General features: G+C 38.2%; 1 protein-coding gene across 3 annotated transcripts in view; it reads left to right on the top strand.

Annotated features, from left to right (window-relative positions):
- Nucleotides 1–15,063, top strand: part of Gabra4 (gamma-aminobutyric acid type A receptor subunit alpha4) — a 76,321-nt gene that overhangs the window by 26,732 nt on the left and 34,526 nt on the right. Inside the window, exon 8 of one of the 3 annotated variants that reach the window (XM_032915831.1) lies at nucleotides 5,729–5,988. The exons of 1 other annotated variant lie outside the window; for it this stretch is intronic. In XM_032915831.1, coding sequence (XP_032771722.1) covers nucleotides 5,729–5,988 — 260 coding nt within the window. The remainder of the gene's footprint in view (nucleotides 1–5,728; nucleotides 5,989–15,063) is intronic. One more of the 3 variants, XM_032915832.1, reaches the window with a different exon arrangement.

Genomic DNA, 15,063 nt, shown 5'->3' with positions numbered 1-15,063 from the left:
TTTAGTCACCCAACATGGAGAAATCAAGTTGGTACTGACCACGAAGTTTTCTCCCTGCCACCCAGCTTTCATAGTATTGGAGGTGGCTTTGTAGCTTGCTGGCGAGGATAGTGATCAGCAGTCTTACCCAGCTGTGAACCCTATGAACTACAACAATGGTGAACATGGCAAGATATCCCATGGGTATAATAGTGGCATGAATGGTGTGCGGGCAACAAACTACTTTCTGGTTACCATTAAGACCTGCTCTGTAGGAGAAACCCCCAGGGGTGAACCTACTACTATTCTTACACCAAGTGAATACAGTATTAAACTGCCTCTAGGTTTGTACTTCCATACCCATGGATTAGTGTAGCTCTCAGACCTTATCAGAGTAATGTCATTGTGCAGGGAACATTGTAAAAGCTCCCATTTGAACAAACTGCACATAATAATATAGATGGAGTACTCATTCACAAGCAGGACATCAATATTAACCACATACTCAAAAGCCTCAGGGACTAACACAGAAGTAGGGGCTGATGTATTCAAAGAACTCAACTCCAGAGGGTTTAAAGAATGCCTAATACAGTGCACTTCTATACTATCTCCCATGCATACCTGGCAAGAGGAGATTCCTTTTCTTCTATTTCCATAGTTTTGAAGAAAATGGTTTTTTTTCCTGTGTGTACCATCAAATAGTCTGAAGTTCTTCGCATTCTTCACCTTATTTAGCACTAACAATGACGTGGAGTCTTTACACATGTTCAGAGGCTGCCTGACTGGGTCAAAGGGGGCTGCTGAGACTGCGGACGATATACAGGTCCTGGCTTGTTGTTGTGTAGAATAGTCGAGGGCTCAGGAAGACGGTTCTCTTGGTAAAGTGCTTGCTGAGTAAGCACGGGGACCCCAGTTCTGATCCTCAGGGTCCATGTGTAAGGTATGGACAGTGGCACGCGTCTGAAGGCTTTTACACTATTGAGGGTGGTTGAGCAGCTAGGCAAATCCTTGGAGCTCTCTGGCCAGATGGTACAGCCCAAATCTTGAGGTTCAGGCTGTGGCAGTCCGCCTCAGAAATTTAGGTTATAAGAAAGACACCAAGCACTTTCCTTGGCCTCAATGAGCAAGCACACATGCAGACAGGCATATGAACACACCCACAGACATATACCATGCGACATTCACACACAAACCTTAAACTCGCTGCATCCAACATCATGAAAATGTTTAAATCCTGTATTTCTGCTAAGATTTAGCAATCAGTTCACTAGAATACATATCACACTTATCTGCCCTGGAGAGTTTAGTAGGAAATAATGGCCTCACGTAGATATCCATGAAGATGAGGTAGTGAGGTTACATATACGGATGTTTGATTCTGACCCTGGTGTCACTTAGTAGTCACACTGTTCGGTGGGTGACTTCTGCCTGTTGACTCACATGTTCGAACAAGGTGAATCACTTCATCTCTTAGTGTTGCTGTAAAGATTAAATGCATTCATCTCAGTAAGACATTTGAAAAATTTTAGCAAATAATGTATATAATTTCATTATTGCTCGTTGATGAATTTGCTTGTCTGTAGATAAAAATACAATATCCAATGATGTTGGAAGAGATAGCATCAGAGATGGCTGAGACAGCAGATCTCAGCCAACATTTCCTATTACATAGGACAGGAAATTAAGCCGTGTAGCAAAATGCTACTATTACTAGCTCCAATAGTGAGTCAGTGAACACTGTGGAGTCCCGTTTCTTAACATTCATAATAGTATATAGAAAGATGGGTGTTCTCAAATTTTTATAGATAAGGGAAATAGTACAAGGACATTGAAATGTTTTTCAAGTCATTTACTTGTAAGTGGTATATCCAAGAGAATATATAACAGAGAATTCAGTCATGTTATCTTCACAGCAGGTATTGAGGATATAGAAGTGAAGAAGGGGCTTGTGAAGAATTCCAAAACTTCCGACTGAGAATAATTTGCCAGTAGGATTTTTCATTTAGAATTTGAAATTTACCTGCTTGTGTCATTGCCTAGATTAATATTAGGTTTGATCAATCAGGAAACTTGCAGTAATAATTAAATCTTCAAAAACACAAGCTATATCACAATTGTTAGAGTGGTCATTGAGGGTCAAGAATAGTATTTTTCCCAGGGAAATAAAGCCATATGTGGTTGTGATCATTGACCCTTTACTCTGTATGAGATACAGGTGACTGTGAGCTCTAGGTAGGTACTGCTTTTCTTCAGCCCTAGCTCCAAGTTTTACCTCATAAAGACCCAGCGGGCTGGGTCATAGATAACAGCAGAGAGAACAGAACCCCCAAACAGCAGAAGTCTGAGAAGCAGGATATGTGGAATTCTTTCCAAAGGCCTTCTATCTTGAAATTTGTCTGACTCTTAAGTTTTTTTGTAATTATTCCAATATGGTTAAACATTAAACGCAAGTAGATGCCAGCTGGCATATTGAAATCATTGCTATTTCATTTTCTAGGAATGGCCAGCCAAAAATTCACTCTTGTGTACAGTCTTAGCCTACTCCTTCATTTCCTCTCTCGGCTCCTGGGCCAGCCAATATGGTGCATATTCAGCGTTCTAAATTCACAGACTGGCATCAATACTTGAACACACAAAAATAATTATGCCTCTGAAATATTTTCAGGGTGAGATTCTTATCAAAAGAGTTGGTTACTGTTTGCTGCTCCCTCCATGTTTATTTTGCCAAGACCTCCACCTGAAATTAAAGGGGATAAGCACATGCCTACATTTCTACCGTCTTCTTCATATTTGAACACAAGACAGAGAACTTTTTACCATCTAAAGAGATTTTAAACCAGTTTTGAGAAAACTGATCTTGTCAACCAACATTCCTAACTTTGCTAACAGTTATGATATAACAATTGTAGTATCTAGAGGGCCATTACATAAACAAAACAACAGCGAAAGAGATAATGAAGACAGTAATATGTTGCCTGCTTTTGTATTGGTATAAGCAATATGACTTAACATAAGCCATTAACATGATTCTGGACAGTTGTATGTCATTACTGATATCATAACTCAGTAATGACCTTAGTCTTTTGTTGGTTGTCTATCACCCAGGAAACTTTTTGACATTGACACTGGCAGGGTGACTCTTAAACTTTCCATATTTCAATGTAAGTGTCCTCTATGGTCAGCCCATTATGGTCTCTGGAGGCTTTTCTGAGAACTGATTAATATTTTCATTCAGAACACACTCATGGCTTTACTTGCAAGTGCTTTGATCCTCATTTCTGCAGCATTAGAAGAAATCCACTCTTGCGATGTTATTTTTATTATTTTCATGTATGTGTATTGCTGTTTGGTCTGCATGTATGTCTGTGTCAGAGTGTCAGATCCCCTGGAACTGGAGTTACACAGTTATAAGCTTCCATGTGTGCTGGCAATGGAACCCGGGTGATCTGGAAGAATAGCAGTGCTCTTCTGAGCCATCTCTGCAGCTCCCACTTTTGAAATCATAATAGTCCATTACAGACAAACTGTTATGAATGAGAGGAAATACAGTTTCTCTTTATAATTTATAGCTAAAGTTTATTCAGTTACTTTGGTAGTTATCCATTTATTTCACAGCCTTCTGGAGGATTGTCCCTTCTCTATGACATTTAAAATGAGGCCTATATGCTTGAAGGCTTCCTTCTGCAAAAAAGCCCCACAAAGTCATTGTGAGCCAGTGTGCCATTAGAGTGGATATACAGTCAGTCTACCTATTTAATGGAATAAGATTTGAAAAATATACTTCAGGGGCTGAAGGGATTGCTTAGGGTTCACAGTACTTTACGCTCTGCTAGAAGACCCATGTGGTTTCTAACATCCATATGAAGAGGCTTACAGTGGCTTGCCACTCCAGGTCCAGGGGATCCAGTGAGCCAGTGTGGCCTTTGGCCACCTACACACATGGCTGATACATTATATATATGCATTCATATACTTATGCAAACACATATGCATATGCATACCACAAACATATACATATATTATAAAAAATCTCAAAAATTTACTTTAGGCTAGGAAAATGCTTAGAACTACTAAACAACTTATGTAATCTATATTTATGTATAGTTTTAAAATGTCCTTTAAATTTTTGTAGCTCATGGGATACACAGAGGCCCCAAATTTTCATCTTCTAGGAGCCAGTAGCTTAGGAAGGGACTGGAAGTAGAGAAGAGATTGGACACAATCCAAACAATGATTTTTGCTCACTGTGCGTTTGTGATGCATCTGGCATTCTGTGACTGGTGATTCCTCAAGCAGTATTCAACATGGTGTCTCTTAAGGGTGCTCCACTCAATCAAACTGGAAACAGGCTGTGTTGATTTTTTTTCCCTAAAGGCCTTCTAGCTTGAAATTTGTCTACGTTTGCTAATTATTTCCAATATGGCTAAGCCTTAAACAGGAAGAGCACAGCTGGCATATTGAAATCAGTGCTTTCATTTTCCAGGAATGGTCTTAGGCTACTCTTCCATTCCTCTCTAAGCTCACATACGCGAAACAGGAAAGAAGACAGTACAAGGTAGAACATAAACAGAGTCGAAGTTGAAGACACAGTACTGATTCTTTGAATCAAAATATAAATATTCCTCTACTTTGGAAAAAATTTCCCTATATTTCCAGTTGTAAATGGATGAATTTCCCTTCATCTGGGGATTGGCATATATCGACAGATATAGTTAAGATACCTTCATCATTGCCATCATCATCACCAACCTGGATTATCACCTTTAGGACCTACCTTAGGAGTTATGTAGAATGAGTACAAACGGATATAGTCAGTACTTCAGAAATTTCTAGGGTAGCCTAAATAATATTCACGAGGTAAACATACATGAATGGAATTAGGAACAACTATTCAAACATTAGCATACTTAAAGAATGCGTTGTTCTGTAATTCTAGTGACAAGTAGTATTCTTTTTCCTAAGAGTGAAAGCCACCCATTCCTGTAGATTAAGAAGGCACTTTTCCTGAAAGTGTTATGTCAGTAAATGGTTGATGGAAGAGGAGCTCTATTTCTGTTGCAAGGATTCTTCTTCACGTTGTACACTGACGCATGATGAACATCCACATTTTGAAGGCCAACGTTTTCTAGATGTACTTTTAGCCAGAACACACTCATAGTTTGAATAATTTAGGATCTGGAACACTCAGCAAATGTATTAATTTTATCCAAAAGATTATATTCAGTAAAGATTCTATGTGACTTGTGATTTTTCTGGCAATATTTATCAGTGGTAATGAGCCTAGCTTACTTGGTATATTCTCAGGTTCCCTAGAAGGTCATTGTGCCCAGTTTTCCCTTCCTATCTGCCAGTCACTGTTTCAACTTATCATCTTTCTTGGGATGTGTGGGTTCTTTGGGTATGTTGTTTCAGGTTCCAATATAGAATCAATATAGTCTATATGCTTTACCTATGTTTATTTCCATAGAACACTTAGAATGTACAAAGAAGTCCCAATGAATTTTCCAATCTTGAATCAATTTACATTGAACTGATGATTACAAGATCCAGGAGTTGAACATACCTGTCTCTTATTCCAAAACCTGTGCTGATTTCACTGAAACAGAAGGACCCAATTCCTCTCGAAGGTGGTGGGTTTCAGTCAGTAACTTTGTCAACTCCGTCCCACCTCTTCCTTTTGGGTTAGCCTTTTTTCCCCCCGTAAAACCAGCAGTACAATGTTTTATGTCTTTGCTCTTTTGCATTAAAGGGATAACCACAGTCCTCACGATGACCACCCTAAGCATCAGTGCTCGGCATTCTTTGCCCAAAGTGTCCTATGCGACTGCCATGGATTGGTTCATAGCTGTCTGTTTTGCTTTTGTATTTTCGGCTCTTATTGAGTTTGCTGCTGTCAACTATTTCACCAACATTCAAATGCAAAAAGCCAAAAAGAAGATATCAAAACCTCCTCCAGAAGCTCCAGCTGCCCCAGTACTGAAGGAAAAACATACAGAAACATCTCTTCAGGTATTTGACCTTATTTCTTTCTTTCTAAGGTCTTATCTGCTTGGTTGAATTTTTTGTTGCCATAGAAGGCGGAGAGCATGAAAATATCAATGACAATATATTGATTATATGTTCTTTGATATATGACTTTCATGGATACCTGGCCTACTAACAAGGGCACACTACTAAAAAAGAGAACTAACTCTCATTCTTCCAGAAGCTATCAGTTGCAAATCCTCTCTCCACCCTGGGATTTTATCCAATTTGAGCTTCAACAGGTCTTGGCTTGTGTTTACATAACAACTGTGTCTTCATATATATGACGTCTGTCTTCTGCATACAAAACAGTGTTTCCTGGTAGTCATTCTTCACTTTGGGAGTTTATACACTCTCTGTTCCCTCAGCCAGAATGATCCCTGGGTCTCGGGAACAAGGGAGTATCGGTGTAGATATTTCATTTAGGGCTGAGCGTTCGGCTGTCTCTTATTCATTGTCCCTGAACTAGTTGTGTGTTGCGGTGTTAATCACCATCTGCAGGAAGAACAAGTTTCGTCGGATGGAGGTTGAAAGTTGCAGTGTTAATTTAACAAGTCATAGAGAGTCTGTTTAACATTGTGGTCAGTTAGCAGAATATAAAGTTTATAACTTACCTACTTCGAGGTTCTTGACTCCAGTAATGGTGCCAGGTATGTGTTTCATCTTGTGGACTGGATCTTAAATCTAATCAGAAAGCGAGTAGTTACTACTATGCTATTAAGCCCATCATTGAGGGAATGGGCTTATCTTGCCTTGCCAGGTATTGTAACTCTCAGAGATCATAACTGCAAAAACCGATAGATCTCTTTCTTCTGAACTACCATTAATAGTACCTTCCAAAATGATGGAATCTAGTCCGTAGGGATGAAACTTCCAGTTCAGTACCAGTTTGATTTCTTCATGCTCTGTGACTCCAGTATGTAATGTTCCTAGTGATAGGGCCTTACTGTCAGGTCCTGAAGAGTAACCAAGAAGGATGGCAATGCCCTCTAATGTTTGGGATCATTGGGACCTTGCTGGCCACGAACTCTGAAAGAGATAGACCAGACCATTCTTCCATAAAAGCTTTTCTAAAACATTTCATTGACCAGAGTAAAACGACGGCTCTTTATCACTGTGGCTGTGCATTTTCTATGGTTCTGTTCACAAGTATTAAAGACGAAAATAATTCTAGCAGCGAAAGGATCCATTGTTTCAGGTGAACTGTATACAGATGAGTAATTTATTCTCGAAGGGACACATTTAAGAGAATGTAGAAAACATAACAAAACCAACTGTGATTCTTTTCATTGGACTTATCAAAGATTCATTTTTAAATGAATGTTTTTGCACATGGATCTTATTGTATAGAAGCACAAGATGTACAAGGACCAGGATAATCAGGCAGGCAGGACCTCCTCCCACTTTCTTCCTCTTCCACTATTCTGCTCGGTCCCTGTGTCTTTCGTTTCCTCTATTTGTCTTCTTTTTTGTATAAACGGGCAGATTCCTGTGGGAAACTACACCTAGCTAACTGTAATTTCCATGAACAACACCATAAAGCCTCTTGGTCTGCATTTAACCAAACCAAAATGTACTAGAAAACGTCAACTGTTTTTCTCTACAAAGTGATAGCTCACCCCTGCATTTGTGCTCTCATTCATTATACACATAGGTATTTAAGGCCAGCTATGGGCCTTATACGAATCAATAATGTATATTTTAAAGCCAGCAAATACCCTGCCCTATGGAAATTCCATTTATTTCTAAGTGGCAAGGGAGTGAAGCCACATGGTTCATTTTAATGTGAGTAATGGAACATTTGGAGTATTAAACACAGAGGCTATGAAGGGTCAGGAAGTGGTTAGAGACTAGGAATCTACATTTACAGTGTGAACCCATCCATGGGAGACCCCGCACAGTGGGGGTTTCCTTTACAGAGAGATTCTTAATTAAGTCAAGAAAAAAAGTTAAGGTGACAACCTTCAGACTCAGGCAGAAAAACAGGAGGAACTGACCTTGCAGGTGTAACTTTTAGGAAGAGAAAAGGAGGAGGGCTATGTGAGAATCTGTATCTGTTGATTGAGCCTGCTGGTTGGGTGAGCCAAAGGGGGCTTTTGATTGCTGGATTTCAATACTTTGATAGTTGGCCCTTGGTAATCAGCCTCAGGAGAACAAGTAGCCAAATAACGGGTTAGAACTTTTTGGTAGCTTTTAGCGAGGCAACGGGAATGGAGGAGAAGGGCAAAGCCTGCCAGAGCCGTACTAGCTAGAGTTCTTTCAGTCATTCCAGGCTTTCAGTCTGTGTTCTGCTCTCCCAGCATGTAGATGCCTTCCTATAAGAATGACACAAAGAATAGCTAAGAAAAGGAATGCTTACCGTAAGTAGTTTAAACAGTTTACACTTTCTTATAAATGAATCCATCAAGATTTTCAGTATAGTTGGAATGTATTTTACAATACATGGACAGCCCCATGGCTCCAGCTGCATATGTAGCAGAGGATGGCCTTGTGGGGCACCAATGGGAGGAGAAGTCCTTGGTCCTGCCAAGGGTGGACCCCCCATCCCAGTGTAGGGGGATATCAGGGGGGTGGGTGAGAAGGGGGATGAATGGGGAGGGGGAACACCCTTATAGAAGAAGGAGAGGAGGATGGGATAGGGGGCCTTATGTCCAGGAAACCAGGAAAAGGAATAACATTTGAAATGTAAATAAAAAAATAACCAATAAAAAAGTATACTTCAAAAATAAAAAGAATGCATTTTGCACGCTGTTTTTTTTTTATTTTAAAAATTACTGTTCAACCTTTTTTAGTTTCCATTGGTAAACTGTTCTATTATTTTTTTGCTCTGCCATATTGAAACTATATAATCTATTTTTTGCTTCTTTTGAGTCATGAAATCTTGAGTGTAGTTTACTGTTTATTATTTTTCTTTTTCTTTTAAATTTTTTAAATTTATTATTATTTTTCAAGACAAGGTTCCTCTGTGTAGCCCTGACTGTCTCAGAACTTGCTCTGTAGACTAGGCTGGGTTTGAACTCAAAGATCCATCTAAACCTTTGAGTCCTGGAATTAAAGGCGTGCCCTACCACCCAACACACTGTTTATTATTTTCTGATGATTGATTAATGAGCTAATTTAATTACATCTTTCTGCAGATTAAATTTGTTACATTTTCCAAGATATTTATGAATAAGTCATATAAATTTATTTCCATGCTTTCTTATTTGTGAATAAAATTTCTCTTACTGAATTCAAATCTCTTCTGTATTGAATCCTATGATTCATAATTTTGTGATTAATATTATCAGAATTATTTGTTCTATATTCTGGAGTAATATTATTTTCCCTTTGAGATAATAATATAGAGATAATATTGAAATTTCTAGATTTAATTTTTATTTAACTCTGTTAATTGCCTTCAGAAATATTGATTCAAGTAACATTTTTATTGTATGCTGATTTAAGTTAAAAGTGACTATCTTTAGCAATAAATTTGGTTTTACTTAAATCACTATTTCTTCACTCTTCAAAATACCCTGTAGTCTTTACAATTTGTGAAATATACCAAAAATTCTCTCATAAATATTCCTAGTTGCACTGATCTTTCTTTTAATTTGACTACTTTTTACACATGTTGGAGTCAATGACTTCCAGCATTTGAAGGTTTATAACTGCTTTATTTATGTATCAGCTTATGAATACAATCATAAAATAAGCTTTTGTTTTCCTTCCACAAGAATGTCTTCACCTTGAATCCTATTTGATTTTTAGTTCCAACTTCCCTTCCCCCCTTCTATCCTGTGGTCAGAATATTGGATCTAGGCCTGTTATGTGGGTGCTGTTGCCGAGCCTATACTCCTAGAACCCATGCTGACATTTCTGACAACATTTTTCCCTCTAGATTTTAACTTTCCTAATGTTTTCTGCTATTGGTTCTTTTTCTTCTGCACTCTGGAAGTTCTGTCATGTTTTTATACTGCTAGTAGATGACTTTAAGGATTAAAGCAATGTTTTTATTTCCAAAAGCAATTTCTTTCATCTTGTAATTTTCTAACAATATTGAAATTATAAAATACAATAAATGTCCAATGTAAATATTAACTCCTGTAGCTCCAAAATGGCTTTATTCTGAGGTTTTTAGGTTTTGAAATGCCCAGGTACAGTGCTATACACTTACAATTCATGCAACATGAAAGACTGAGGATAAATCACAAGTTTGATGTGAATGTGGGCTATGCAATCAGATCCTGTTTTTTTTTTAAAAATCCTTTTATAGTGAATTGATTCTGTTCCTTTTTGTATTTGCACCTGATGAGATTTATTGCACTGATATAATGAGGAAATATCAATGAGTTAAAGTACCAGATCCTTTGAATAATCTCCCATTTGCTCTGTGAAACGTAGCTCTTGACTATAGTAGTTGCCATCACCGGTAAAGCTTTGCTGAGCTCATCTGCTTGTCTATGTCATGATTCAGAAACTTGTCTGCAGCTCAGCACACATATTGTGTGCTTATAACATAAGTAGAGAGCACGAAGGAACGCATTTGCAAAATGATGAAGAATCAAACCACTTTAGCCTTGAGAAAGATTTTAAAATAAAACCAATCAAAGAAATCATCATATACTTTTTGTCCTCTATGATGAGTGCCTGGGCAATGACTTAGATCTTTATGGCAATTTACTTCGAGTACCCATGCTTTAGAGGCAGTGACAAATGACTTAATGCAACTTTGAGTTCTGCTCCCTGCTTGGCCTCAGTGACAAGTACAACTTCATAGGTCAAGAGTTCATCAAATTGGAGATGAAATTGGGGGACAGATTCATAGGAAGAAGAGAGTACAGGAATGGAGAGAATGTGTTAGAAAAAGATTTACTGTATTCCTGAAATGAAATATTCTTAGAATCCACATTGGACTTGGTTTGGAGTGTCAGTAGACATTCTAATCAGACAACCAAAACTTGTTTATTCAAGTATGTGCTCTAAAATATACCATCAATTATTTTTTTTTGATACTAACTCTGCTTGAAGATGTTTGACCACCTCATTTGTAAAAGGCCTTTCTGTTTAATGACGTTTAGTTCATAGGTCCTTGTGGAGCTCACTAGCAGTTGGGTTTATTTGACCTCTAGACTGTCAGTGGCTAGGCAGATGCTTATGGTGACTATTTTTATTCTCTGAGAATTGAAAAGATTATAGCTTAGTGGAATATTCATGGAAAAGGTAGAAAAAAACAATTTCTGAAACATGAGAGGAGCTCTCAGTAGCTCAAGTATACCTTTGGATATTTTAAATGGCACAAAACATCTGTTCTGTTTCTGCCCATCTTTACCTTACCTTGATCTTAACTATGTGAGTGGCCACCATCCTTGTGATTTTCTTCTCCTATATTCTTACTGATTCTTCTTAACATAATCACTTTCTCATGGATGCAGACAATTAGGATGAATAGAATGATTAAAAAGATAAGTAAAATCATCAGTTATTTTTTTAACAATGTTTGTTAAAAATGTTGTATGCATTGTAAAGGTTGAGGATTGGAGACATGGCCTAGAGGTTAAAAGCTATGACATAGCACCTCAGGTTACTTCCTAGCATCCACAGTAGGCAATCCACAATTCCCTTGAATTCTACACCCAGGATAGATATCTTGGATATCTTCTTGTTCACACACACACACACACACATATACACATACACACATGCATGCATGGAATTTATTGAACGTTATTTGACTATGTCTTTTAGCCATTTCCATCCATAAAGGATGCATTGGTGTCAGTATGCTATATCTTTTGAGAAAATGACCAGCAATGCAAATCACTAGGATCCCAAATACTAACTGAGCTTGTAAGTCAGGTCTTACATGAAGTACTTTACATGTGTTATATAGCCACAAGCTCACAAGAGCTATTTTACAATTTTATAAGAAACAATTATTACTCACCAAGTTATATGTTATATAAGTTATATATGATAACACAGACCCAATGTGGTAAATACTGAAATTGCTTCAAATGTGCTTTTGCGAAGACCTTGCTTTATAAATGTGTGTGTGTGTAGCATTTAGCAAATAAAATATAGGTATTAGAATATATATATATATATATAAAATATAAGAACATACGTGTATATAAATGTACATATATAAAGAAGCATAGACAATGATAATCCCATGTTAATCTTTTGTTCATAATTTTAAATTTTTCATAATTCTTTAACACTTTTACAATGCACATAATGTATTTCGATAAATTTTCCCTCCTATTAACATGTCTCACCATTTCTCATCTCACACAGAACCTGTACTTCATTCCAAAAAGTTCCTCTTGATGTCATGACTTTTTAAAAATGGTCTTTGCTTCATGGTTTTGTGATTCACTGAAGTCAATTTTTGTGGCTTACATGAGCATAGGTGGGATTTCTTTAGTAGAGCAGTGGTAACTTACCAGCAGCTACATCACTGAGGGAAAGACACCCTCAGAGTCAGCAGCCATTAGCTGCCAGTTGTCCCTGGGGGAAGGTTGGGCTCAGAAGCCTTTCCTCCATTAACAGTGGGATGTTAGCAGGTCATCTTGTGCAGGTCTTATGTAAACAATTGTAGCTGCAGTGGCTTCCTGCAAGCAATAGGCCTCTTTTGTTCATATTTTTATGAATACTTGATAATTGAATAGTATAATGAATCCTTTTTTAAATTAAGGCCTGATAATTTCATCCCATTATGAATCCTTGTAATAAGAAAAGAAACCTGTATACATAACCTAATTTCCTTCTAATAATTTAAAAAAAACAGTCGCTAATTTTATTCATGTTTCACCAAGGAGGAAGTTGTAAGTTAAGAGTCAGGCATTCTGCCTCAGTCTCTATCTGGTAAGTGGCAAGGCTGACTTAACTGATTGGAGCTGTAGTAACTGATTGGAGCTGTAGTAACTGATTGGAGCTGTAGTATCTGATTGGATGTGTGAAATCCAGGACATTGAGGATGGCGGGATGGTGTTGACATCATTTACTAGGAAAATGATGGGAGATGAAGCACATCTGATGAACAAACCAGTCAGTTCAGGTTTCCACAGCAGAGCAGCATCCTTAATCACAATAGCGACGAGTTTCCTTTTCTATCATCAATGCATGCCTCTCCCCTCCCTATATATATTTCCTTCTTCATCCACCTCATCATTGTTTCTCTTTATTTTCTTTTCACTATTCCTTTGTGAGTGCTTTTCACTTTTAAAGATCAGTGTCTAGCAAAGCTATCTGAAAAACAAAGAATTATTTCTTCTGCTAGAGTCTTAAATAAAAAGGTGACATAAAAAGATTATGTAAATAATCTAAGATGTACCCTGCATGCCTGTCTGAGAATCCCACTTAATATTCATTCTTCAGAGTCAAGCTGCACCCTTATTTCCGACATAGAATCCCTTCTGAGTCAGGTGCTGAATCTCAAGGCCATGATCTCAAATGTCTTTATAAAGCTGGGGCAATGAATGGGCCTACTAGAGAGGCAATTACTGTCCTTACATTATGTAAGTAATGTCCTCAATACATCATGTAAGTAAAATACTCACCATGGTGTTCAGTGCCTAGCAGACTACGCCCATGGTCAAGTCCTCCTTAGATTTCTTAGGCACTCTCAATGTTGAAAGTATAGTTGACCTTGTTTATCACTTATCATATTCTATGGAATTTTGCTTCCATTGGCTCCTATGAGATTGCTGTTCATGTTGGTACATGTAGAGTCACTTAAAATAAGAGTTTGGGTTTGTTGTATTTTCTATTGATCAGCTGTGATCCGATTATATGAATTGGTGGGGTTTTTTGTTTGTTTGTTTATTTATTTATTTATTTATTTATTTATTAACTTGAGTGTTTCTTATTTACATTTCGAGTGTTATTCCCTTTCCCGGTTTCCGGGCAAACATCCCCCTAACCCCTCCCCCTCCCCTTCTTTATGGGTGTTCCCCTCCCCATCCTCCCCCCATTGCCGCCCTCCCCCCAACAATCACGTTCACTGGGGGTTCAGTCTTAGCAGGACCAAGGGCTTCCCCTTCCACTGGTGCTCTTACTAGGATATTCATTGCTACCTATGAGGTTGGAGCCCAGGGTCAGTCCATGTATAATCTTTAGGTAGTGGCTTAGTCCCTGGAAGCTCTGGTTGGTTGGCATTGTTGTTCATATGGGGTCTCGAGCTCCTTCAGGCTCTTCCAGTTCTTTCTCTGATTCCTTCAATGGGGGTCCCGTTCTCAGTTCAGTGGTTTGCTGCTGGCATTCGCCTCTGTATTTGCTGTATTCTGGCTGTGTCTCTCAGGAGCGAGCTACATCTGGCTCCTGTCGGCCTGCACTTCTTTGCTTCATCCATCTTGTCTAATTGGATGGCTGTATATGTATGGGCCACATGTGGGGCAGGCTCTGAATGGGTGTTCCTTCTGTGTCTGTTTCAATCTTTGCCTCTCTATTCCCTGCCAAGGGTATTCTTGTTCCCCTTTTAAAGAAGGAGTGAAGCTGAATTGGTGTTTTTAAGAAAATAAAGCCATGCATGTATCACTAGTCTTCAGCATGTGTCTTTTATATAAAATTCATTTTATTAGGAATAAATATGGACACAATGCAGAGTTGAGTTTAAACATTGCCATTGTTAGCTTCCAAGAGATTAGAAACTTATTCTTCACATTTTCTTTTCTCCTTGTTGGTTTTTAAACATTTAAATGTTTTAAAATTTATTTTTTACCATTTTTAAAATTATTTATATTTGTGTATGCACTTGTGCGTGTGGCTGGAGGCAGGTGGTCCTGCGGTGGCTGTCGCTGAGATAATTGTGATCTACCTGATCTGGGTGCTGGCCTCTGAGTCTGCGTTCTAAAACTATGAGCCATCTCATAACCCCGTCCATGTGACTAACCATCATAATTGTACATCGGTACGTACCTCATCACGCCACTCTAGTTCATGTAAAACTGTGCAATTATCAAATCGGAGGCACATTGGTCAACCGTTGGTGTTAGCTAATGGGCAGCGATAGAGTTCTGAAAAGGACACTTAGAAAAGAAGCCAAAGACCTAACATGAGCACAGGGCTGTTCTG

The sequence above is a fragment of the Rattus rattus genome, chromosome 11 (genome assembly GCF_011064425.1).
Source record: "Rattus rattus isolate New Zealand chromosome 11, Rrattus_CSIRO_v1, whole genome shotgun sequence".
Taxonomy (NCBI): Eukaryota; Metazoa; Chordata; class Mammalia; order Rodentia; family Muridae; genus Rattus; species Rattus rattus.
This window is presented reverse-complemented; position numbering and strand designations above follow the sequence as displayed.